At 44.9% G+C, this 27,983-nt stretch overlaps 1 protein-coding gene across 4 annotated transcripts; it reads left to right on the top strand.

The window, feature by feature from the left end:
* Nucleotides 1-272: 272 nt before the first annotated feature.
* On the top strand, nucleotides 273-26,927 carry dnajc5ga (DnaJ (Hsp40) homolog, subfamily C, member 5 gamma a). 4 transcript variants are annotated; one of them, XM_080545431.1, is made up of 6 exons: nucleotides 273-376; nucleotides 17,313-17,470; nucleotides 18,509-18,722; nucleotides 19,658-19,814; nucleotides 24,259-24,298; nucleotides 26,008-26,927. In XM_080545431.1, exons 2-5 carry the CDS (start codon nucleotides 17,322-17,324, stop codon nucleotides 24,264-24,266), a joined length of 528 nt encoding a protein of 175 aa, XP_080401557.1. In that variant the 5' UTR covers nucleotides 273-376; nucleotides 17,313-17,321; the 3' UTR covers nucleotides 24,267-24,298; nucleotides 26,008-26,927. The 4 variants fall into 4 exon arrangements, with proteins under 4 accessions (XP_080401557.1, XP_080401556.1, XP_080401554.1 ...); XM_080545430.1 differs by lacking the exon at nucleotides 24,259-24,298; XM_080545428.1 differs by lacking the exons at nucleotides 24,259-24,298; nucleotides 26,008-26,927 and adding an exon at nucleotides 21,244-21,471.
* The last annotated feature ends 1,056 nt before the right edge of the window (nucleotides 26,928-27,983 follow it).

Here is a 27,983-nt window from a genome sequence, read left to right as displayed (position 1 = left end):
GTGACGACGCAACGCAGGCTGTGTTCGTAAATTCGCTCTGAGAGCGCCGGAGCGCACACTGGGTTCAACATCATAAAGGGACCAAGTAATTTGATTGGACAAGAGGCATTCCATGAGTGCATTTACGAACGCAGCCAGACGCTATTCTTTAGCTACTTCCTGAAACGAGGAAACCGGCCAATCACCGGCGTCTCCTTCCTCCTGCGAGCTAACGGTACCGACACGGGCAGAAAGCGACAGCTTCAGCACTAGGAGTGGCAGTCCAGCAGAGAAAGCTTCTTATCCATTGACTGGGAATCTTGAAATTCAAAGTGGATGCCTCTATGATCCAGCTAACGTTACAGCGAAATATACCGCGATCAATTTGCACTGAGAGGTAAGAGCTTTGTAAGAGCTACTAGTTAGCTTATCAGAAGCTAGCCGCGCTAGCTGGTGGACTGACTGTGCAAAGACCCCCTTTATCGCCCACTTGCCCAGTTGCCCAGTGTGGTGACAGTACAGATTAAACCACGGATCAGTGATGGGACACCGAAATGATCTATTTTTTCTGGCATGGCCTAAGGGGTCGCTGGTTGAATAATCTTGCTTTGGTTTGGAGTATCTAGCTCGCTGGTGACACGGCGGGTTAGACGAGCTAACCGGCTATTCTGACAGCTCCTTGACTGGCAAGACAGCTAGATCTAGGGTGCGTTCGTAAATACGCTCTGGAAATCTGATCAGCACTCATGGAAGGCCTCTTGTCCAATCAAATTACTTGGTCCCTTTATGACGTTGAACCCAGTGTGCGCTCCGGCGCTCTCAGAGCGAATTTACGAACACACCCCTCGTAGCTATCCAAAGCAACGGTGCCTGCGGAATGGCAATTACAGTTGAATATCCAGGGAGACACGATAAAAACAGCTAGCTGTGTGCGTAAAACGGAGTAAAACTGCTAGAATACCACCAACTGAACGCGATTATTATTCATCAACAGTAGTAGCAGATGCGGCGAGCTTCTTCTATCTAAAGACAGGAGGAGGATGTAAAAATGGAAAGCAATACTCCCATGTGGAGAGATTAGGAAGGGATTATCGCCCCGCAAGGACATAGCAGTGGTTACGACTACGAGAGCCAACACAATCTGTGTACCAGCTAAACTGCAGATTACCTGCAATTAATCTGCCACAACCTCACTAAAGAATAGGGTGTTGTAGCCGTGTCCATCTCTGTTCATTTACATCAGGCAGTAAACCCGTGATAAACCCACTACTACGTGGGAGAGTGAGAGACTATCCTATTTTGGTATTATTCTAGGTTACCTACTGTGTAATATGTATGTTACGGTACATGTGGGAACACGGTACATGTGGGAAAACTAGGGTTAGGGTTAGGGATAGGGTTAGGGTTAGGGATAGGATTAGGGTTAGACATGCCAGCATGTACCAAATCGACGTAGCACCTAACCCTAACCCTAGTTTTCCCACATGTACCGTATTCCCACATGTACCGTAACATATATATATATATATATATATATATATATATATATATATATAATCACACAAACAGTACTCTTTACTATGTATCCAATTGGCTGTGAGTGGGGGTGGAGGGCAAGGGTTGGAGTGTTATAGCAAAATCCCGGTGTCCTATTGCCAGATTATTCACATTGATTACTGGTATCATGTCATGTTGCATGAAACATTTTATTAGCTTGCAATAGTTTAGTATGCAAATCCGCAGATTCTGGGACATCTGTTGTGGCCACATGTGGTTGGCGATTATAAGGGCAGAGATCAATGGGCAAAATGCAGTAACAACAGAGGGTCGAAAGTGAAGTCCTCTGTGGTCGAATCTCAAAAAGTCTTTCTTTGATTCCTCACACCCTCTTACCTCACCTCCTTCTCAACACATATTGGAAGGAAAGATCTGAGGAGAGGAACCCGCAACGTTCTCCTCCAATGAGGTTTGAGAAGGAGGTGAGGCTAGAGGACTCTAGGAATCAAGGAAATACTTTTGAGATTTGGCCAGGAGCCAAAACCTTTTGTAGGCATAACAGTGTTGTGTATTTGATTGAATTCAATGTTCTTATCAGCAGTTGCTGGTGTCAACGTTTATGGTGGCACATTGAAGTGGATGTAGGCTTATATGACAATTGGCAATGTGTCCACCGAAGTAGACTTGCTAGCTAGCCTACAGCTCAGAAATATTAATGAAAGTATAAGAGAGGCAACATCCGGCCCTCAATTGACAAGCAGTTAGGAAAAAGCTGCCAAAAATAGCTTTTCACTGAGAAACAAGAGGATTACAGAGGAATACAAAAGACCCTTTAGTTACTGTAGCAGTAGGCTGTGGGGTGTGCTTCTCTCTCTCTCTCTCTCTCTCTCTCTCTCTCTCTCTCTCTCTCTCTCTCTCTCTCTCTCTCTCTCTCTCTCTCTCTCTCTCTCTCTCTCTTACACACACTGAGGAACACAACAAGCTGAAGTGAATGTCACATGAAGTGCTGTTAAGTGTAATTTCGTGGCTGGCTGCAGTGCAATTGTGGTTGCTCTTTCAATCTGCAAGAGATTATCGTTAATATGGTCGGAGTTGGCCTATTTCTTATTCATAGTTTATTAAACAATTCTGCCATTGTCATTATTAAGCCTGAGTAATGTCAGTAATGTTTTTGCCACAGAAAGGCATTCACTGGTGCCAGATAAAGAGTGACCTGTCGGTGACCTCTAGAGGTAGTTTCATTGCCCCCCTGCCTGATCTTGAGGACTTCAGCTAAGTACATTAGCTAATAGGGGTGTAACGGTACACCAACATTTCGTTTTTTAAGTCACGGTTCGGTTTATTGTTCAGTTTTCGGTAAACAGGGTAAAAATTCACAAAGGTTGTGAGAGTGATAGCAGAGGCCTTGGATACGTCGTGAAGAACTGTAGTTTGTGCTTGTTTATAAAGGGCTGGTATGATTTGCTGAAATGCAGACAAGAGGGAACTACATAACGTGGCTCGATTACTTTCAACATGTGTTTAAAACCTGTGTTCTCGACAACAGAGTATGGTCCGCTGCTACAGCTGAGGCCAAAATGATTAGCCCCCCTTGTGAAATCAGAAAAAAAACTTGATTTCTCCATGGAAATGACCATTAACAACAAGTGTTTATAGTGTAGCCTATTTGTTTCCAAAATTATAAAGACAAAATGTCCACTAAGTTTGATTAGGATATTTGCCGCTAAGACAAACAGACTGAAGGACTGCTTCTACCACAGGGCCGTCAAGGCCCTGAACACAGAAAAGGCCTAAGTTCTGGGCCCAGGACAGTCCGGACGGATTGTATGGCAGCTAGTGCTGAGGCACAAACATGTACATTTTCAAGCCTGCAAACTGTGACACTTTAAAATAATGTGAAAAAATACTCTTTGTGCAATATGACAACCCTAGTTGACTATCTGTGCAGTATAGTACAGTGGATTGTGTACATAGCCTTTATTGATGTAAACCAGCTCCTTACCTTCTTGTGATTTTATGCTTTTATGCTTTTTCTAAAAAAAAAAAAAAAATTTTCCTTTCCTAACACCAGGGGAGCCACCCCTCCTAAATTTCGTTGTTTGGTACCTGTACTGTAGCAATGACAAATAAAGTCCATTCCATTCCATTCCATTTTATTGATGCGTTGAGTTGAAACAAGAAACGGCAAAAATGACATGTCCAAAATAATTAGCCCCCTGGCCATTAATAGTCAATAGTGTACCCTTTCTGAGCCACAACTGAACTTCTTAGAGTAGTTCTTTACTAGGTTGGTACAGGTCATTTGAGGGATTTTGGCCAATTCTTCCTTTGCAAATTGTTCCAGCTGGTCCAAATAGCATGGTTTCTGAGCATAGAGATTCCCTTTGAGCACCCACCATAGATTCCCAATAGGATTGAGATCTGGGCTCTATGCGGGCCAATCCAGGACCTTGGTTTTGTTGTCTTTTAGGAACTGTTTGACCAATTTTTTATGTATGCTTTGGGTCATTTGTCTTGTTGAAAGACCCAGCGACCACCTAAGCCTAGACTAAGGCCCAATCCCGATTCCCTTTTCTACCCCTATGGCTCGTTTTCGAGTGTGACTCGATTTCGAGCCAAGGCCTTCGAACAGAGCCACAAGCCGTCGGGGTTGAAATCTACCCCTATGAATTGGGACAACCCTTCAAGACTGAAACGTCATCAGTAGTATCGTAGAAAAGCATTGACGCTCGCGACTCATTCACAACTTCACTTTTACGCTATCAATCGATCAAACAAGTCATCAAATAAAAAAGAACAATGCTTCATTATCAGACCATGACAGAATAACGGCACTCTAACCTGTATGAAACCTGTGCTCCTACCCTGGTTATTACATAATAACAACTGCTCGGATTAGATTGCGAGTTGTTTTGGTATAATAAGTGCCGCAATACAACTATAGCGTCATATACCACCAAGGGGGGGAAATTCGCGCCTATCATGCACATATCAGCCTGTGGATAGATAACTTTAGATAGATAACTTTACATTAAATATGTCTACCATCATCCGCTGTCAAACACCACAATTTATTTTTAAATAAACATGATTGTACATCTCTGTAATCGCGCACCGATGTATTTCTATGGGGAAGACTGTGCTTGACGATTCCATTGGACTGACGCCGGGGCAGAGGAACAGGGTGACTGTCACCCTGTGACAAACGCGCAGATGAGTGCTCCGGTGTCCTGGTTTGGTAGTCTAATGGAAGTGATCAGGTAGGCTACCAGTCCTCTACTGCTAAACCCGAGCGCGCTGGACTGTGGAACTTTCTATGTTAAGCATAGGCACACGCATAGGCACCTCGGCATAACAGCAATTTTTTTGTTATGCTTGTTGTAAAGAAAAGGTCTATGCATTGAAATGACATTAGTACATCAGACATTAGACATTAGACTTCAGACATGGAAATATGTCATATGCGCGACTGTCCACAAATCAACCTGTAACGTTAGACACAGCACCTTGACATATGCTTGTTATAAAGAAAAGGTCTATAATGCATTGTAATGACATTAAACTAAGATAATAAGATGGTTATCATCATTTTTCAAATCTTTATTAATAAGTTATTACAGAGAAAGTAAAATGACATTTCCGCATTGAATAGAGCGACATACATTTCTATAGATGATTCGCAATGCATCCTGGAATCAAGAGGTAGCGTACCCCTATGGCTTCAAAGCTAGTCTGGTCCTGGAATCGCTCGAAATGAAGCCATAGTTAGCCCTCGAAATGAAGCCATGAAATATGAATTGGGACACCCCTACCCCTAAACGTGAATGCGCCAAACGAAGCCATAGGGGTGAAAACGAAGCCGTAGGGGTGAATTGGGATTGGCCCTAAGAGCAGATTTCTTCATATTATCCCTCACAATTTCAACACAATTTTCTTTTTTCATGATGCCATGCACCCGAACAAGTGCCTGAGGCTGCAAAACAGCTCCACAGCATGATGCTCCCACCACCATGTTTAACTGTAGGAACTGTGTTCTTAGGGTTGAAGACCTCTCCCTTTCTTCACCGAAAACATAAACAACATCCATGTGCCCAAACAGTTCCAGTTTAGTCTCATCAGACCAAAGCGCAGACTCATCTTTACCTTTCAAATGTTCACAGGCCAACCTAAGTCTGGCTCTGATGTGCCGCTCTTTGAGTAAAAGGGTTCTTTTGGGACGATTAAAGGGACGGGCGAACAGAGAGAGAGAGAGGAGAGTGATTTCCTGAAATCCAAATGTCCCCCGAAATTTGGACCAATCACAAAACTGTTTTGCAAGCGTGTCGCTTCACGCGTGTTGAGAGCGATTCAGTCTGAGACAAGGTTAATTGCAACATTGTAAAATATTGTAACTTACTAGGCTACACCCTAAATCGGAACGTGTAGGTCTGAAAGCGGCCTAAATCTAGATTCAATCTGCTTTTTTTCTGTTCTCCGGTCATAATATCTCGCTCTGCCTTTCTCGTCACGCAGCCTGAATCAAAGTAGACTGAATCAATTAGTGGCTGAGAAAATGTATTTGTGGCGGCATTCGCAACGAATCAATGCATATAGAGGAAACACTGATGTGTTCAAGTGCCCTGTTTCTTGGAGTCCTTTTATTCTGATTGAATGCTCAGGTGTTGTTAGGAAGCCAATTGACTGTACAGGTGTGGTTTGAAATCTGATTGGTTAATTAGGTGTCTTTTGAAAGCAAACATTTACATGGGGGCTAATATTTTTGACCACCCCATTTTGCACTATATTTCATATAAAGCAAGCCTAAAAACTTATTTTATATTCCAAAATGTACCAAAAGCTACTAAAGCACTGGTGATTGTTTGATTATATCAAGTTTTATCAATTCTGCAAACATTGGGAAGAACTTTAGGAAAATGTTCCATAATTCCTGGGGGGCTAATCATTTGGCCTCAACTGTATAAAAACACCTATGCCGTTTGTTGTGGCCCGGTCTAAATTGTTAGCTAGAGGCTACTTAAATGCCGTAGCTGTGTTCGCACTTCACTCAGTTTTTTCTTGTACCTGAGATGTTCGCATTCGGGTGATCAAATGCCAACTCAAGGCACCTTTCCGCATTGAGCAAATTCAACGTACAGCCAGCTGCATACCCGATCGCAGTTGAACAATGCCGGCATATACCGTAGCTTTAGTCCGATCCGCCTGTCTTTGTCCATCGTCATTGTAGGTGACTGAGAAACCGTAATTTTCCCAAACAGAAGATTTAAGGGAAGCTGGAGGAACTTCAAGCTCTAGGCTAGTTTATCTGCCATAACGACTGCTAAATTATTAACAATCTCTGTGGCGTGTTTGCGCATGCTACTGCTGGCTGAGATTACTTCAACACACAAATAGTGCAGTGGGTAACAGAACGCTGCAAAGTTTTCGTTCAAATACATGTACCGTTCCACCCCTATTAGCTAAGCGTAGGCAGGGTTTCCCAACCCGTCACTCTGTCACAACCAGGGGAGGCTGGGGAGGCACAGGAGAAATCGGAGGACATTGTTATACATGGAATGAAATTAGGAATTTGTATCAAACACACATAATTGATACCATTCCTCATTCCATTCCATGCATTACAGACTAGGGCTACTTAGCCGATGTACTTAGCTGAGAGAGCTAGTGTGTAGGCCAGGGCAGACCTGGGTTCCAGTGGTTGATGAACCAAGTGTGTCAATGATGGGCTTAAACGAATATGGGCCCTTAGTAGATCTCAAGAGAGAGAGAGAGAGAGAGACACACACACACACACACACACACACACACACACGCACACACACACACACACACTGGCATATTACAGACTGATTCACACCTCAGCTAGAAATGCTCTTGGGGCCTTCGTCTCTTAAGTGTTAAGTGGTGCTCATGCTGACCTGCTCAGAGGAGGCCTCTTCAGGCACTGAGCCATCTATTCTACTCTACACCACCACACACGCACACACACACACACACACACACACACACACACACACACACACACAAGCTCTCTCCTGAGAGAGTGACCAAAGTTAATTTAGCTGGAGAAGACTGCACACATGTTAAGTCACCCCAGCCAGCCTGTATGGTGTGAATGCTTGACAGCCAGGTGCAGACCAGTGACAGGGCAAAAAACGGAGGAAGAACGTTTGGCCTTTAATATCTGGCCTCTAATATCTGCTCCACATAACTTATAACTCAGCCACATGGTAATGTAACCACAACAAATAGCCATAACAGACCATTACAGTAACAAACACACCCACCGCCCCTTACATGAACCCAGAGATGCCTGTCCTCCAGTGACCTCGGACCCTCTGAAGTCTGTCACGTTGTAAAAATCGTGTAAAAATATTTCATGACACTGGCAGCCGCCACAATCTAGGTCATTAATGGGAAACACTGTCTCTCTCTCTCTGTCTGTTGTTGTAAAGGTCTTTGAGCCCTCCCAGCCCTATATGTGTCCCCTGGTCTCTCACAGCCTCCCAGGTCTCTGGGGAAGGTTGGCGACACCCCTGGGTCTGTGCCGGGCACGTCTACCTCCTGCTTGGTGGGTCATTAGGAACAGGCGGTTTGGTAATGGGACAGAGTGACATTAGGACTAGGTTAATCAATGGAAGTGATGAGTCACCTTCCCCTCCACCAACCACAACCCATAGAACTCAATAGACATTGCTATTGGATAACGAAAGACTATGCTACTTTATCAATTGCTTATCAGTTGGCAGTCCAAATAAGCCGCTTGTGTAGACAGACGTAATGTATTGAGCAACTCTTTAAAAGACAAATAGAAATGTGTTGTAATTAAAAACAACAAAGATTATATTTTTATTGCCCTAGTTCCACTTGTCCTTCAAGATAATACTGTTCAACGGTTAGATCCGACCATTGCAGCTGCTCCGATATCCATGATATACACAACCCTCTTGTGATGATGAAGAAAAAAAAAACTGAGATGATTACCCTACTATTTAAGTTGTTAATCGTTGAGAGAGCTTGAACAAGAGTGTTGCATACAGACCTTGCCTGAGGCTTCTTGCACATTAACTGGCTACACACATTTGACTGTAGAGGTGGGCTAGCTGATACAGAGAGTCAGATTAAAGGCCCGTGAGAAGTTTTGGAAAAATGCTAGAAGGAAAAGAATACATTTGATAGGGAAATTATAATTTTAAGAAAAAAAAAAAATCTCCTTCCACATCATGGCTACATACTCTACTGTATGCACGTGGAAGCTGAAATCCTCGGCCATCCACCAGCATGGCATTATCTGCTGTTTGATGAGACAACACTGTGAAGGAGAAAAGTGGCACTGACAGACTACAGACCACTGGTGGAGAAGGGTGGAGCGAACAGGTCCACGACAGAAATTCAATTGTTTATTTATATGGGCCTGGGCAGACAAAAGGAAAAAAGTCTAATTATTTTTTCCAGACATGGACAAAAAGATATAGGAAAAATACTGTGTGCAAGTATGGACATGGTAGACAATGGAAAAAGACAATGCTTTTATTTCACTGCATGAAATCATTCTATGCATGTACGGCAATTATAGTTGTCGGACTGGAACCCGACATTAGGCTGAGGAAAAAGACTAAGGCTGTGTTCGGAATGGTATACTAGCATACTGCATGCTAGCATACTCAATGAGTATATACTGCATACTGCCTACTAAATTCATAATACATATGCGAAAACCAGCCGACCATTTACACAGTATGCATACTGCCTCCCAGAATGCATTTCGCCGGGAGCGGTGAATTTAAACCTCAATTTTAAACCTCAATTAGCTAAAAGATGTAATTTTGGCTTTACAAGTGTTAACATGTCATTTTATGAAGTTTTAATATGTTTTCAGGCGAGAAAGTAACCACATATATTCCCAAAATGTGTCCAGTTTAACAAAATAACCCGTTTATATATCTGATCTGGCGATTTTTTGCGTCTTCTGTTCGCTAGCTGCGTTCGTAAATTCGCCCTGGAAATCTGATCAGCACTCATGGAATGCCTCTTGTCCAATCAAATTACCTGGTCCCTTATGACGTTGCACCCAGTGTGCGCTCCGGCACTCTCAGAGCAATTTTACGAACGCACCCTACGTTGCTTACCTTCACTTACGGAGTTCGACAGAAATATCGTAACATAATTACAACACGTTGTAAAATGATTTGGGGGGCCAATATCTTTAGCTAGCTCAAGTAACTAGCTTACTATATTGTTGTCTTAACAGTTGGTAAAATAACATGATTAAAATAAATATATATGAGCAATAACATATCGTGGGCAAGCACTACAACCAACTTGTCCGTCTGAAGCTACAATACTGGGATCATTCGTGATTGGGCTATAAGCAGTCAAATACTAGGTGAACATGTGTGTAAGACACAAATAAACTTGGATTTCATGCATTTCAAGTGGCATATTTGTAATCATGACGATGTAGTCATGTCTAAGAATGCATTTCACCATGTTAATTCCCAGTATAGTGAAAATACCACCGCTCATCCGTGATCAGACTTAGCTGGGGTGCTGCAGCTGAAGAGTATCAAATAGAGTGCAAAAAAGCAGCATCTGCGCACTCAAATCTGTGCAAAAAACGATGTTTATTGCAAGCTTTCGGTCCCCAGGCTATCGGATGATGTAAACAACAGCTGTATGACGGGTTTGTATGACGCAGTTTGACGAGGCTGAAAGCGCACAGGGTTGCCAGATGGGATTGACAATTTACAGCCTAAACTTTCTATAACCTCAAAATCAAGTAGCCCATTCGGCGGTAACCCGCCCCATCTGGCAACCCTGGACGCAACCCTGGACACAAAATGCATTTTGGGAAACAGTACCCGAGTAGTGTCCATCGCAACAAACTTAAATTTTCCCGGAAGTAATTGCTCCCATACTAAATTTCTCGCATACTCAAATCTTGCATACTGTACAGTGTGAACGCACTACATATCTAGTATGAGTAGTATGCTAGTATGCTATTCCGAACACAGCCTAAGTAGAGCCAAGATAATACTTTTCACTTGTAAACTCTGTATAGAGCTTCTGTAGAGCCCCTTGAACAAGGTAGGCTAGGGCCAAACCTCCAGGCCCTGCATTTACATTTTTGTCATTTAGCAGACAGCTTTATCCAAAGCGACTTACAGCAAGTACACTTGACTAAAGTGACTCATCTGTCCACCAGTCATAGCAGGAAAAAGTAATATATGCTCAGGCCAGGAGCCATTGGCAATCGTAGTGCCAGAAAAAGGAATATTTATTATTATTTATTTGTTATATTACAGTAGAGAAACTGTACAGGGGGGTAGAGGGGAAGTAGAAGCCCTAGGATGACTGCACTGTCTGGAGTTGGGAAATGAAAGAAAGGGAAATGACCATGTTTCCCCACTGCCTCACTCAGGAAGAACACCACCAAGGGGGTCTATAATCTGATATGATGGATCATGCCCCACGCTGAGTGTCCTCCTCTCCTTGTTTAGCACAGTGATTGTGAAGCTGAACTTACTGCTTGTGCCACCATTCATTATATCCCCTCTCAACAACCTCGAGACTGAAGTTTCCTCCCAGAATTCCTCCCAGAGTTCCCCCCCAACGAATCATGTCTGTCTTTGCCTACCTCCAGATCTAGCCGACTGTATGTGTATTAGTTGTCATTCAAAACATGTTGTCATGGCACCATGACAACAACAGTCGTAGTCTAGACCGCCCTAGTCCTATTATCTCTCCATCCTGTTGCTGTGGCGGTGGGTGTCTCAGCCTACAGACGTCTAGCCCGCTAGGCCACAGCCAAGACTGAGATTGCTGCCCTGCCCTGGGTTGACTTGGACGATGGCGACAAGTAATTTATGAGATCAGCAAAATGTAATCTTCTTTAGCTCAGTTTGGGTGGTTTTACGGTTGAACCGTAAACGTTTTTTGTCTATAGCGTCATAAAAGCATCATAAATTGCTAGCCTATATACAGGGCTTAAAGTTCTCCGGCACGGTGCCGGATTTCCGGCGCGGGGGAATTTTGAGCCAAAAAATAATTAAAAAATCACATGCTAATTGTTTACATCGTAATTTAAAGAGTCATCTTCAGCAAAGAGACAGTTCCGCCTACCAATGGTATCACATTGCTCAAGCCAACCAACGACTTCTAGCCAATCGGAGGCAGAATAGTGGGGCCGGCCTTAAGAAGTTTGAATGAGTGTAATGTTAGCTTGGAGAGACGTTCGCTTTTAGCAGCCCGCTATCTCGCTAACTTTAGTAAGAGTCTATTAAAATGGAAGCCACGTTTCTTAAACCTGGCGAAGACACAGCTATACTAGAACGAGGAGTAAGGAATAAATGGCGCTGAGCATGGATAGAGGAGAGTAGTGACGGGAAGCCTTATGGGACGTGGTCACCACGCTTGACACAGGGCTTGACATTAAGCTTTTTCAGGTACTTGTCCTTCGGACAAGTGAACTTATCTTTTACTTGTCCGAGAGCTCAAGTTACTTGTCCAAATCCAAAGATTTAGAAAAAGCAATAATATTAATAATAATATATTATACTCTCACCGGCCACTTCATTAGGTACACCTTTTCAACTGCTTGTTAACGCAAATATATAATCAGCCAATCATGTGGCAGCAATTAAATGCATTTAGGCATGTAGACATGGTCAAGACGATCTGCTGAAGTTCAAACCAAGCATCAGAATGGGAAATAAAGGTGATTTAAGTTACTTTGAACCTGGCATGGTTGTTGGTGCCAGACGGGCACCAAGTGAACTTGTGATATTATAGGTTTGCGTGATATTATATTGTGAATATGGACTAAAATCTCTGAGGAATGTTTCCAGCACCTTGTTGAATCTATGCCACGAAGAATTATGGCAGTTCTGAAGGCAAAAGAGGGGGTCCACTTGCCTAATGAAGTGGCCAGTGAGTGTATGTGTATGCAAATAACACATTTGACTACTATTGATTTGATAATGATGTATCCTTAATTTTCAAATGTATTCATTAAACAATATTTTGTAATTATTTTAAATTATTACAATGGGGTAATCAGTGATTACCCTAACCCTTTTAGATTAAGATTGGCCACAAAAGGGATGAATATTTACAAAAGAAATGTGTAACTATAGTCCCTCCCCAATGGAAGCAATCTTATTTGCTAGCTTTTGGATAGTATCCTATATTCAAATTGAGAAATCTATCATTAGTGTCATTCTGAAGTTCGCATTGCGATGTGCTGGTCTTAAAACTTCAAACCTAAAATATAGAACTACATGAAAATAAGCGGCATTGAGAAGAAGCGAATATGCGTTCACGCGAATGGCACTAGTGACAGGAGACCCACAACGTAGGCTACACTATGGCTGCGTTCGTAAACTCGCTCTGGAATCTGATCAGCACTCATGGAATGCCTTTTGTCCAATCAAATTACTTGGTCTCTTTATGACGTTGAACGCAGTGTGCGCTCTGGCGCTCTGAGTGAATTTACGAACTATGACGATAATGAACTACGAGAGACTGAAATAGCCTCAGCGAGAATGAGGCGCGGCATCGCTTTGCTTGTAATATTTTTTTTTACTATTCAGATCGGAAGGAGGAATTAATGTTTTGCAGATATTAATACATATTGATTTCTTTTTTTGTTTTGACTTGTCCATCGGACAACTGCAGGAGGAAGTCCACTTGTCCGAACATAAAATGTACTTGTCCCGGACAAGCGGACAAGCCTGTCGAGCCCTGCTGGTGCCTCAAACGGAGGGAGCCGGGTGCTTGTTTCTGTACGCCTTGCTCAAAGAAACTCGTCTACGGCTGTATAGTAGTAATATAGTAGTGGGAAGAAGGTTATTGCTCGACATGCCTCAGATCCCGGTCACCAAGCTTCAGTTCGAGCGCTTGATCATACAACAACCTTGCCGGGAGCGACAGCTACAGGTACCACTTCATCTTCAATGACCGACCGTGTTTGCGAACAAAAGATCCGAGTGTGCGCGTTTATAGCTGAACATGATCTGTCTTTCACAATGGCTCAGCCACTCCTCGATTTGTGCAAGAAGCTATCAGAAGACAAAAATGCACTGACAAAGCTGTCCGTTTCCAATCAGCACGCCAGCTATTTTAACACACATGGCCTTGCCCCGGAATTTAAAAAACAGCTGTGTGAAAAGCTTAAAAAAGCAACGTTTTCAATGAATATCGACGAAGCTACTAATCTTAACATGGACAAAATCCTCAATGTCCTTGTTAGATTTTTTGATGATGATCTGGCCAAAGTAACAACACAACACCTAGCCAGCAGGAAAGTAAACATCGCCAACTCGTCAGCCCTCATGCAGGAGCTCAAAGATATCCTGGAGTCCAATGGTCATGACTGGTCACTAGTCATCAGTATTCTACTTGATGTAGATCTATTGATCTATTGTTATAGTGATAGTGGCTTAATAAGTGATGCAATCAGTTTGGCCTTAAGTGATTTAATCTGTTTGTTCTTTTAAAGACATCTAAATATATTATTTTATTTTGTATTGAGTATAAAACAGTATTAATGCATTTTAACATTGAGACATATATTTTGTATTGACTATAAAATAGTATTAATGCATTTAAACATTGAGACAAGAAGCTGTCTTCTGTAGGCTACCCGCTCTCCCAATATCTCAAACTGTGACCCCCCTCCCCAAGAAAAAGTTTCAGGCACAGAATTTTTTCCCACTTTAAGCCCTGTATATATAATAAACGCCATAAGAGTATTTGTCCAGCACCACTGTCTGTGTGGTTGAAGATGCTCCGAAAGTGATGACAGAACGTTTTTGTAAATGTATTATATTTTATATTTTATATATAAATGTATTATATTATTATATTTTATTAAATATTTAGAAGCAATCATAATCAATCACGTGTCATGTGATCACTAATACGCTCTGTGCTTTGTGCTCAGGTGCAGTGATTCCCATACATAGTCGAATTTGTCCCGACATATAGTCTCATTACAAACCAAAAGTATTTTTAGCTCTGTTTTTATTTATTTATTTTAAGCTAATTTTTAAGCACTGCTCGTGGAAAGTGTTCGATGAAGGTAGGCCTTCATCATTTGAAATTGGCGGCTCCGTCAAAGCCCTACATCAATGTGATTTTGTATCCCACGGTAAACGGTTAAACCGGAAACCACGGTTTTATTTGTGGACGGTTTAACGATATAACAAATTGGAAACCGTCCAACCCTAGCCTCAGTCGCAGGGCCCAGGGCACGGCTGGGGGCATTACTAGTGTGCGTCGCGGGCGCAGCTGGCCGTACGGTCCCATGGCTGGGGGGTAGAGACGAGTATTGTTTTTGTCCTGCTCAGCGGTAATGCTTTGGGGCTCTAGTGATGCAGAGACAGGCGGTCCTACTCGCTGCCTGCCAGCCTGCCTGACTGTCTGACTGTAAGGCTTTGTATAATCAGGATTTCAGGTCAGAGCTCCACATTGAAAATTGTGGTATGAAGAAATGCAGTACATTAATTCACAGAGTGAATTCTTAGAGCCCCAAATCCCAATAATCTGTTGGTGCAAGCACGTGGCAGTTTATTTAGATCTTGTATAGGCTGGCCCAGCCTGAAACCATACACTCACCAAACACTTTAGTAGGAACACTATACTCACACTGGGTAGGGCCTCCCTTTGCTCTGAAAACAGACTCAATTCTTTGTGTGTGGCCTTGATTCGCCAAGATGTTGGAAACATTCCTTGGAGATTCTGGTCCATGATGACATGATTGCATCACTCAATTCCTGCAGATATTTCAGGTGCACTTTCAAGCTGTGAATCTCCCGTTTTACCACATCCCAATTGGTGTTCTACTGGATTCACTGAAGAACACTGGACTCACAACTTGCTTTGTGACATGGTGCATTATCATGCTGGAAGTAACCATTAGAAGATGGGTACATTGTGGCCATGATGGGATGCACATGGTCAGCAACAACACTCAAATAGGCTGTGGCATTCAAGTGATGATTGATTGGTATTAACAAGCCCAAAGTGTGCCAAGAAAACATTCCCCACACACCACCTCCACCAGCTTGGACTGTTGATAGGTGTACACGTGTTCCTAATAAAGTGTTCAGTGAGTGTATAAGCAGAGCAAATACATCTAGGTACTTATATAGTTTGTTTAAAGCATACTGTTTTGTTTAAAATACAGTACGCTTTGTTTTGCTTATTCATACTTATTTGCTTATTGTTTCGAAAGGTTATTTTTTTCTGATTGGGGCACCCCACTCATATTTTTCATTTTATTGGATAGAGATAGTGAAGGCAGACAGGAAAGTAAGGAGAAGAGGGCTTGGCTTGTCAGCAGGGCATGGGCCGGATTCTATGGTGGATTCTTATAATAATAATTCTTAGAATTGTGTTAAAATGTGTGTGTGTGTTTAGAGGGTGATGACTGTAACCTAACCCTCATGCATTCAGAGATAGAAGGGTAACAGACGGTACAATTTGGTATGCAGGGGGACAGCCAGCCAAGTAATCAATGTTTATGATGCCCAGAGTAAACATTACAAGGCCTTGGAATGTATGGAATAAGAGTTGATCACCGATCAAAGGGTTTTATAAGAACAGGCCCAGGAAAGTTAGCTGGGAGTGGGGGTACTGTATGTAAATGACCATTTGAGGAGGGGTGACTATGCAAAGGTATAAAGGTCTGTATGGATGGGGGCACTGGAGTTGCTTTGCAAACTAAAGCCCAGTTTACGCTCCTGCGTAAAATCGACGGCGTAGCCTTGCGTAGCCTATGGCGTAGATTAATGCGCTCCTCTCCAAAAATGTAAGTACGCGTCAGTTTCTACGCAACCGTAAGCTCTGTGATTGGTCCGCTTGGTAGCACATGATTCCGACAAAATTCCGACTCTCTCGTCGGCCAAAATGCGGAAGGCATGACAGAAATGTAATTTACTTTTTCTGTAATTACTTATTAATAAAGATTTGAAAATGTATGATAACCATCTTATTATCTTAGTTTACTGTAATTTCAATGCATTATAGACATTTTCTTTACAACAAGCTTAACAAAAATACGTTTTTTGATCGCTATTATGCCGCTATGAGTACACCGACCGTCGGCATTGTCAGAATGATAGCTAACCGGAAGAGGCACAGCACAGGGGCATAGAAAACACACTGCCACCTAGCGATGTGACGGTGTAATTGCAGAGCGACCTACGTAGAAGTGTAAAGTGCGAGACCCCTTACGTAGGCTACGGCGTAGACGTGCGTAAATTCGACGCAGAAGCTTAAATCGGCCTTAACTCGGCCTGGCATTGTTCTCAATAAAGGGTCTCTCTTGTAATCATCATCAGCTCCGGTTTCTTTGATTATTTATTATTAATTAATTAAGTATTTATAGTTGAAAGTATTAGAGATTTTCCACTACAATTCGGAACCCATGCCGACATGGGCATATGTGTGCACTGCACACCGCAGTGCTAAACCACTGGACCACCCCAGGCCACAGCATATTGATATTGTGACTAGAGATTAGGTAGATGATATTCTTTAGACCCTAGGCAATGTTTGCTCAGTGCAGGACAACCCACTCAGCAGCAATACACTCAGTTACTCCTTTGACAAATAGGTTATCAAAACAAAGCTGGTACTGTACTGTAGGCTAACACAGACAATGTACGGCTCATCAGAAATAGCAACAGACCTACAGTTCTCTGTTTCTTCTACCTGCTATTTGTAAGTTAGTGTGTGTGCGTGTGTGCGTGCTTGCGTGCGTGCGTACGTGCGTGCGTGTGTGTCAGTGATACTCATGGCTGTACCTTCTGTCCTGCCTGTGTGTGTGTTGGCAGAGCTGAGCCATGGCAGAGCCAAACAGGCCCGGTCCTGGGCCTGGACCTGGGCATGGGCATGGGCCCCAGAGGAAGATGTCCACCACGGGGGAGAGCCTGTACAAGGTGCTAGGCCTGGAGAAGGGAGCCACAGCAGAGGACATCAAGAAAGCTTACAGGTAAGGACCAGAGCCGTCTGTAGAATAGGAGAAGCCTGACACCTGCCAGTAAGGACCAGTCTCCAGTGTCAGAGTCAATCAAAAATAATCATCATTATGAATCTTTCTAGGAAGTAAATATATATGCTTTCTATTAGGATAGCAACGAGGCACTCATGCACAATGCAATGATGATACATTGGGACTATATGAAGATGGGTTATAGATTAGTTTTATTTATTTATTTCTTAATTCTTTTTATTGATTTTACACAAGGACATAAACAATAGATTAGTTTTATTGTGTGTGTTTTTTTTTTTTTTTCAATGGCAGTTTAACCCCACAGTTGCTATTTAGAATCTAGTTCCACTCATATTTTTCATTTTATTGGATAGTAAAGACATACAGGAAAGTAAGGAGAAGAGGGTATGTCGGCCGGATTCAAACCTATGCCGTCATGGGCATAATATGTGTGCACTGTAGACCCCGGTGCTAGACCACTGGACCACCCCAGGCCACATTTACACCGATCATTAAGGTTTTGGTGGTTAGAATGATGGTCATTTGGTCAAGCATTTTCATCCAGTTCATTCGTTGTCCTTGAAGAGTTTCCTGTGTGTTTCATACCATTCCATTCCAATGAGTCCGTCCTCCCATGTCTGCATCCCCTGGCTAGGACATGATGATGATGATGTTGATGAAATGAGGCGTATAAGTTAGATAAAGCACACACACACAGTTCCAGCTTCCAGGCTTATTTTCTTACCCTCCCGAGCCTGTTGCTAAATTTCCTGGAGCAAGTTTATGAGAAGCTTTGTTTACAAATTAGGTTCATTACAGTGTCTAAAAAGTAACGAAGTAGCGCAACGTTATTTCTGGTTATTTATTTAGAATTTGTGCACAAAGCCGTAGCTTTATATTTATTAATTCATTCATTCACTCACACTTTTGAGTTTGTTTTTTGTTTTGTTTACTAGTTGTATTTTATTTTTAAATTGATTTTACTATTACTATTACTGTACTTATTCACACATGACTCTTGCATTCCCTTGTCGACAGGAAACTAGCGTTGAAATTCCACCCAGATAAGAACCCAGACAACCCGGAGGCTGTGGATAAGTTCAAGGAGATAAACAACGCCAACTCCATCTTGAACGATGAGACCAAGAGGAAGATCTATGACGAGTACGGCTCCATGGGGCTCTACGTGTCTGATCAGTTCGGAGAGGAGAGCGTCAAATATTACTTCCTCATGTCCAAGTGGTGGTTTAAGGTGAGAGCGTGGCGCGTGGCACCGTCGCATATTGCCGGAGTCAATATATGGTTTTGCCACCCCTCTCATTCCCCATTGACGTCACATCCCAGTGTAGGGAGTCTACCCAGTTTAAAGTATTGGCTGTTCTATTATGAGGTTGAAGTGTAAAAGTACTGCGACTGTATTATGACTTAATTTCGTGTCACGCACTTCATTATGACCACGGCCAATATTTCTCTCTCTTTTACAACCTGCTTGTTTTTCGTTCATACTGTCAAATCCTCCAGTGGCGACGCCCTTTTTTACTCATAACCTCCTTTGTTTGGTGTAGTTCTGCTCAGTCTGAGGAACACTCTGAGAGTGATTAGGCTAGGCTAGCGTTGGGCCTTTGATGCCGCAGAGCTTTCATCTACACAGAACGAGGCAGATAGCAGTTTGAATTCCACTTAATGGTATGAATATCACACAGAGCACAGGGAGCACACAAAGCTAATAGCACAGGACAAATGGACATAGAACATTGTGTGCCTTGTGTAACGTGACGTCGGACACCTTCCTAGCCCTTGAAAAGCAGAGCCCCCCTCAGGGACCAGAGCAGCGCTCACAGCCAGGGGAAAGACGACCCAGTCAACATCTCTTAGCTTCTCTCCTCACCCTGGCTCCGTGAGCGCGTGGCGCTAGGTGTACAATACACCTGTGGTGCTCGTCGGTCACGTGCCCCGCGAGGCGTGGGGGGCGGAGGCGAGTGGCAGTCCTCCAGTTTGCCGACGTGTCCCAAGCCCAGTGTGTGTGTGTGTGTCTGTGTGTGTCTGTGTGTGTGTGTGTGTGTCGGAACGGGGACATGAGCGGGGGGGCCTCTCTATCCTTCTGACTCTTTCTGACGACTGGGGCCAATGTTGTGTGTGTGTGTGTGTGTGTGTGTGTGTGTGTGTGCGTGTGTGTTGGTTCTCCAGGCCCTGGTCCTGTGCTTTGCTGTGACGTCCTGCTGCTGTTGCTGCTGCTGCTGCTGCTGCTGCTGTGGGAAGTGTAAGCCCCCCGAGGAGGACGAGAACTACCAGTATGTGGACCCCGAGGACCTGGAGGCCCAGATCAAAGCCGAGCAGGACGGAGGTGAGACGACACGTTTTGGCAAACCGCAGGGGGGTTTGATGATGTCGTCGTGCGCGATGTCTCTGATTGGGAATGTTGTCTGTTATGCTGTAATTCGGTAGGGGTGGAGGTCGTGAGAAGGACTCTTTTTCTGGCTCTCCTCACACCACCCCACCCCCACACACCCCACCCCAGCCCCTCTCCTGTGTTGGCCCCTCCCCTAGTTCCCCACCCATACCCTCTGGTCCTCTTCCTGTGGTCTCTCTCTCATCCTCACCTAACCTCCTCGACCTCAGAGACGAGACCAACATCGCAGATGTCTGTTTTTCAGCCTGACTTGGCGCTGTCACTTCCTCTCAGGGAGAAGGAGCAGGAGGGGGGAGGAGGGAGAGAGGGAGAGAGGGAGAGAGAGAGGGAGAGAGGGAGGGAGAGAGTGAGAGTGAGAGGGAGAGAGGGAGAGAGGGAGAGAGAGAGGGAGAGAGAGAGAGAGGGAGAGGGAGGGAGAGGGAGGGAGGGAGGGAGAGGGAGGGGGGGAGAGGGAGGGAGGGAGGGAGAGGGAGGGGGGGAGAGAGAGGGCGGGAGGGAGAGAGGGAGAGGGAGAGAGAGGGAGAGAGAGAGAGAGTCCGGGAGAGAGGAAGAGAGAGGGAGGGATAGAGGCAGAGAGAGAGAGAGAGAGGGAGGGAGAGAGAGAGAGGGAGAGAGAGAGAGAGAGAGGGAGGGAGAGAGAGAGAGAGAGAGAGAGAGGGAGGGAGGGAGGGAGAGAGGGGGGGGGAGAGAGAGAGAGGGAGGGCGGGAGAGAGAGAGAGGGAGAGAGAGGGAGGGAGGGAGCAGCAGAGCACAGATGGGGCCAGAGCAGCCAAACAGAGATGGGGGAGAGTGTGGGGGTGGTGGTGGAGGATAATAGGTGGTTGTGTGTGTGTGTGTGTGTGTGTGTGTGTGTTTGGGGGGGCGGTGGTTCCAGTGTCTCGCTCAGATAGGGAGGACCTCTCATCAGGTGTTTGCAGGCTACAGGGGCCTCGGGCTCATAGACCACCTTGACTAAGCAGCAGAGCAAGGAGGGTGGTGTATTTATGACCCAGGCAACTCACTGACAGGATCCCACTGTTAGTAGGGAAGGGTGCGTGTGCGTGGGTGTGCGTGTGTGTGCACGTGTGCGCGAGCGCATGACCATGTGTTTGGATGGTAAAAAAAAGAAATGAAGAAATCTAGCACGACGACTGCCAATGGCCCCGGGCCTGAGCTAGATTACTTTTCCTGCTACAACTGGTGAATTGATGATTCACTTGCTTAGTCGAATGTATCGATTGTAAGTCACTTTGGAATAAGGCGTCTGCTGAATGCCAAAAATGTATGGAAATGTCCTATAGGAGAAGACCCAGTGTACTGTATCTCGTTCTCACAGATAGGTGCTGTGTGTGTGTGTGTGTGTGTGTGTGTTCTGACCCACCAGGTGACACAGTAATCATAGTGCAGCCCATCCCTAGTCCTGGCGTGGTCCCAGAGAGCATCGTCCTCGGCAGTCCTGAGACGGAGCACCCGGGCACTGAGAACCCTGGGGAAACGCTACCGGAGTCTAAATGACTCGTAAGAAACAACTTCTTCAATGCCGGCTTGTCGGCTTGTCATATACCTGTCATATACCCGCCCCCACAACCCCACCACTGCATTGTGTTGTCGTCTGTGCAAGAGAACCATAACGTCTGCCTGGTTCACCCCTGGGAGGACTTCCATCAACGTTGCTAAAGGAAAAAATATTTTTGATAAGTCTCACAACATTTATTGAAAAAATCCAGTCCTATTTTGATAAGGAGCCTTCAGTGTGGCAGCCCCGCACCCTCTGGAACCCTCTCCCCGCAGTGATCGGCAACGCCCCCCTACCCTGGACGCCTTCAAATCAGCCCTCAAAACCCACCTGTTCACCACGACCTTTGGCCCCTAGTTAGTTAGTTGCCGTTAGTTTCTGTGTATGTCTGTCTGACTGTCGTCACTATCTAAAGCGACCTTGGGTCTCCTGAAAGACGCTAAATAAATCTCAGCTACTATTATTATGATTATTATTGTTGTTATTATTATTATTATTTTCACATATTACTTAATCACAAAATAAGACCGTATTTTCCTTTAGCGATGTTGATGGAGCACCCCCATGGTCCCTGTGCCCGTGACGCATCCTCTCTCCGCATTGTGTTCTCGTTGTCGTCATCGTCGTCTTCGTCTGCACGTCCCAGTTCAAACCTCATCCGTCGTTTCATATTTCACTCGCAGCGACTCGTCCCCGTGGTCGAACTGCCTGTGCTCCATTTTGGGTGTTTTTTTGTGGTGCTGCTGTTTGTGTCGTTTATTTATGTGTTTGTTTGGTTCACTGGGCGTCCATTTTGTTTGCTTGTCTTCGTTGCACGATGTCATCATTGTTGCCCTCGCCCCTGATGTCGTCGAGCATGGCTGTATGCGTTATGAGCTTGTCTTGTCTGTCAGGAGCTAGGGTTTACTGTGACTTTGACAGAGGCCTCCTCTGTGAAGCTCTCCAAACCAGGTAGATTTGAGGACGTCGGCTGGTAAGTATGATGAGGTGGTGTGTGGGTGTACTACTGTGTGAGCACGTTCACCGACGACGCAGCTGTGCAGTAACTGTATGGCAGCTGTCTCCCTGAGAACTACAGAGTTTAATCTCCTGTCAACTAGGTCTGACTCGCAGTAATTACTTCTTAATTAATCCCATTACACATGCAGTTAGCACCACAGAGACACGTGGCTGACACATTTCAACACGGCCAAGCACAGTGTAGTGTCTCTCCATCATCTCTACCCAAAGCACCGTTGCATAGTAATGTTGTATATTTTTGTAAACCCGAAATGGAATTCCCAGGCTGGTTAGTTAGCCTGAGGACTGGAAGTGGAGTGTTTGCCTTAAGATAACAAGCCTGTGTGCCTTCAGTGATAATGGGGTAGATGACCGCTGTACTACTGGCCCTGGGCTGACTCTGTTTGAGGTGTGTGTGTGTGTGTGTGTGTGTGTGTGTGTGTGTGTGTGTGTGTGTGTGTGTGTGTGTGTGTGTGTGTGTGTGTGCGAGTGCGAGTGCGAGTGCGAGTGCGAGTGCGAGTGTGACTGTGAGTGTGAGTGTGAGTGTGAGTGTGTGTGTGTGTGTGTGTGTACACGTGAGAGAGAGAGCGAGGAGAGAGGTCCTCTGTGGCTTAGTAGGCTGGGTAGAGCATTGCACAGGTGCATAGGTTGTGGGTTCGATTCCTGCTGGGACCATATATACTGAAACATGTTTGCGCTCACTGCAATGTAAGTCGCTTTGGATAAAAGCACCAGCTAAATATGTATATACAGTATAATAATAGAGAGAGCTCTAAAGCAGGTTCAAATCTCTGTCAGTGGGACAGGACCCTCACAGGATATGGTTTCATTAAGCCACGCAGTATCCACAGGGAAGCAGAGAACTTTCTAGCATGTCAGGTGTAGCATCTACCGTATAAAAGAAAGCCGGGTCACTGAGTCGAGTCCTAGCTAGTCCTGCTATCACTACACCCATCCTCAGATCTACTGTACTCCTTTTCCTGTAAGCTTAAGGCTTGTTGTTAACACACCTTAAACCCTTTTGGAATATTCCATAGCATCTGTCGGAATGCTTTCCTGTTTTGGGGGGGTAAGTAACTTTAGTGGGGAAAGTGTGTGACTTGTTGCAATGTCACCAGAGACAGGAGGGTGTCTGTGTGTGTGTCTGTGTCTCTCTCTCCCACCGCACAGTGTTGTGTGTATTGTCACAGTATACAGTGTGTGTGTGTGTGTGTGTGTGTGTGTGTGTGTATATGTGTGTGTGTGTGTGTGTGTATAGTGTAGACTAGAGCCTAGTGTGAGCTGTGGGTGTCCTGACACTCATAATAAGATGATAATAAGATGCCGTCACCACCGCTGTCCTGACACATCCAGCCCATCTGCTCCTGCTGTGTGTGAGTCACCTCCCCTGTCACCAGACCTCCAGTCTCGGTTGGTGGCCTCAGCTTTACACACACACTCACACTCACACACACACACACACCATGAAGCCTGGTGACATGTCCTAGACTTTCACTCACCGCTCTACACAACAGCATTCAATATTAAAGAATATTCATAATGTTCGGGGCTGTTCAGTTGATCATTTAAGGACCGTCCAAGAAAGCCTGCTAACGTTTTTTTTGCTTTGCTAAGGACACCAGGTAGCTCGCTCGCTAGGAACTCACAGGCAGATATTTGGTATTTTTTCTCTCTCTTTTCTTTCCTGTCAAAGTTGACCTCCCTTCTTTGCCTAGCGTTCTAGGTCCATGTCATCTGAATCTGATACGGTGGCCTTACGGTGGACTAACACTGTAGGAGCTTCTCTCTAAAACGCTGCTCTGTGCTCTTCTGACCCTCCCTGCTGCGCACGGATCCATGTCCCCCCGTCCCATTCCTTCTCCTCCTCCTCCTCACCTCTAACAGGGAAGTGACCCTGTGGATGAACCTCGCCAGGGGAGGGCAGGTAGGTCACTGACACAGACACGTGAGGACCTGAGGCTTTCCAGAAGGTTGTTCCCTACCATCTGCCACCTCGTTCACTTCACAGCCACTTCACAGATCCGACAGGACCAGGTTTAACACTATAGTGTAGCTATAGCTAGGCGGCGCTCTGGGGGAGGCTGGTGGAGGTAAGGGGAGGTCGGGAGGAATGGAATGAGGAATTTGATACCGTCCACCATGGGTGTTTTGATAGCGTTTCTTTATTCCGTTCCGTGCATTCCGATGAGCCCGGACCTCTTCGGGTTCCGACCTCCGCGGGCCTCCACGGGTTGAGCTTCAGTAACTAGGCAACACAAGCCCGTCCTGTCAGATCTGTGGCAGGGAGGGAACGAGGGCAGGTCACGGTGAGGAGCAGCTTTGGGGAATGAACCGCAGCCCTGGTACTGTACCCTGAACACCTGAGGACAGGTAAACAAGGACTCACGAGCAGTGACACACCTTCTGTTTGTTAGGGCCGCCTGACTGGTCTGTTGAACGGAACAGCATTTGAACGAGTGTGGAGATTTAGTTTATTCTACCATTTTTAAAAACAAGGACACGCGCACACACACCGGTCAAAAGTTTTAGTACACCTCCATCTTTCCAGTTTTTATTGAACTTTAGCTAAAATGAAAGAAAAACATCAACAAATCACTATCAACACAATCAACAATAAGTTGAATTGAGTCCATCTTAATGCAAGGATAATAGTTTATGTACTTTTGGAATTAATATTAATATAGAGACCCTATAAAAACAAAGATAAAAACTCTTGACCGGTGTAAATATATATAAAAACCTTCATTAACTTTAAAACATTTGTTTCCATTGTGGCACCTCAAAGGTACTTCACACGTTTCTACTTTGAACATGAAATCAGAGAAGGGGAACTTGTTTTAGATGCCGTTACATACTGTATAGCTCAGTGCAGTGCAGTGCAGTACAGGACGGTAGGTAGATGTGGAATGATAGTGATCCTAGATTCCTGTCTGCAAGGTACAGAGCTGACCTATACATTATACAGTTTACTGCATCGTCCAAGTTAACAACCACTCAACAGATAATTGGTAGCCTATATCCTGCTATCTCTTAGCTAAGACTGCATATACTATATGTAGCTATTAGATACCATCTGCTATTAGCCAGCCAACAGATATGGTAGTAGCCTATATCCTGCTATCTCTTAGCTAACACTACCATCTGTAGTTGCTAGTGGCAGCACTTGGCCCTTGTAGTTTCCAACCTTCTTGCTTGATTGTCCGAAAGGCAGATTGGCTGTAATCATTGACCTCAAGGTTTGGATGTATGAACTATGGACCAGTACAAATCTTATCTTACAGTTAGATTGCTCGGAATGTTACATGTTCTTCCTTATTTAGCCTATCGGGTGTTTTGTTTTTGTCTACTTAAGCTTTCATGGTTCTGACCTCAACTCGTGTGATGTTGTAATTGTGATGGGTTGGACTTTGAGTCCAATGAGTGTCATTGTGACTAATCATTGACCTGAGGAATTCAACCTTTGTTGTCAAAATCTGTCATGAATGTGGAAGCTAGTTGCCTGTCTTTTTTTCATGGTGACCTAAATCCTGTCAGCATGGACATAGATTAACGTCTCCATGTTGTCCTTTTCTCAATGGATGATCAGAGTCATGTTTCCGCTGGGATCTAACTCCGCCCCCTCTCTTCCCTCAGGTCCGCGAGCCCCTATCGTGATCCAGCCGCATTCCACCGTCAACATCTCCGAGCCCGCCCAGTCTGCAGCCAGCCAGCCCACCTCCAAGCCCCAGCCGTGACCCGCCACCCCATCTACCCGCTGGAGCCTCCCCTCAGATGGGCACAAGGAGGCCCGAGGGCCCCTGGAGCTCCCTCCCTTCCTCCCTCCCTCCCTCCCTCCAGCCAGACCAGCAGTCTCCCGTGCCAGGACTCACCAGTGCCAGCCTGCCTGCCACCAGTCTGACCCCCCATTCTGTGGCCCAGGTCTGATAGACATGTGAGGCTCTCTGACAAGACACCAGGACTCCTGCTGACGATACGCCCGCCTTCCTTCCCTCCCTCCCTCTCTTTCCTTCTCCCTCCATCCTAGTCCTACCAAGCACCAAGGACTGCAAGCCCAGAGTGGAACACACTCTCCTCTCCTCTCCTGTCTTGTCTTCCTTCCTTCCTTGCTTCTCTCTCTCTCTCTGTCTGTCCATCATCTTCCCTCTCTCCCCCTCCTTTCTCCATCTCAGACTCTGTTTTTAGTACTGGTCAGAGCTGTGGGAATGGACTCTGTGGACTGAGTTTCAGGAGACTCTTTCTAAGTTCAGCCTCAGTTTGAGTTAGTTTGGACTGGCCTGAGGCCGAACCGACAGTCCTAAGGACCATAGCATGGATCAGAGGATGAAGACGGCTTCCCCCAGAGTGCATGTGTTACTGTCTGACTGCATGTACATCCCTGCGCCCCTACTGTACAGCACTGGCACAACACACACACACACACACACACACACACACAAATACATACACACCAGACCCCTGCCAATAATACCCCGATCTTCAGGTGTCATTTCACAGCACCTATACCATATAGGGTTGCCACCCCCCCCCCCCCCCACACACACACACACACACACTCTAAAGAACAGTAAAGTTGAGGGGATGGATGGAGAAAACTCAGCACGTGTTTGTTTGTTTGTTTGTTTGTTTGTTTTAAAAAGGAAAAGAAATATTCATACCTATATTTTCTGCCAGTTGTACAGTTTATATGTCACAATGATGCTGTGTTCCACCAGTGATCCTCAAACCTGGTCTGCATTGCTGCAGGATTCTTGTCCCCAGCTCAGCACTCACACACCTGATTCAGCCAATCATGGTTGTGAAGATTGATGTGGATTAGTTCATTAATCAGGTGTGAAAGCACTGAACTGGGACAAAAACATACTTTGGCTGTCCAGGAGCAGGATGGAGAATCACTGCCGTAAGAGTAAGACCCAAGCCAAACTACATGTAGGTACCCCAACCCACCCCATGATGTCATCATTGTCCTTTTTAACTCCCAAACAGAGCCGACAGAGCTGACTGACATAATGTAGATGAGAGTTGTTCTGCATATGCCACTAAACACGACCTGAGAAGGTGTGTGTGTATGCAACTTGGGTCTATATGACCTCTTTGTAAAAACCTGTGAAGGTGGGTTCATCTAACAGATCTTTTGTAATGGACTGTCAACTACTGCGAATGTGTCCATACCGGGTCCAACACTACCACTATACTACTACGATACTACCACAATACTACTACAATACTCTTCAAACCAACCCTCACAGCTTGGACCGTGATCTATGTAGAGTCTGTATGGGCGTCAAAGTGACCACTTGCTATAGCAGCTACTGTGACAGCTCTCCCATTTAAAACGACGGTTTAACAGCTTTGCATTCTGCACATTCTGCACGTGGTGGTGTGTAACATGGGTCTGGAGGTCAGTACTTAGGTCCATACACACTAAATACACATTACAGTATGTCCATTCCACTGTGTTATCTGTGGCGGCTACTACTGAGAGAACAGTGATGTTAGACCAGACCTGGATTTATGGGTTAGGTGTTTGTTTTTGTTTTTTTAAGTATTTGAAATAATTTCAAATACTTTGCTGAGCTTGTCTGATTTTGGACTGGCACAATAGAACCCAC

Source organism: Nansenia antarctica, assembly GCF_963989245.1.
Source record: "Nansenia antarctica genome assembly, chromosome: 1".
Lineage (NCBI taxonomy): Eukaryota > Metazoa > Chordata > Actinopteri > Argentiniformes > Microstomatidae > Nansenia > Nansenia antarctica.
The sequence above is the reverse complement of the archived record's forward strand: the minus strand, read 5'-3'. Positions and strand labels throughout refer to the sequence as shown.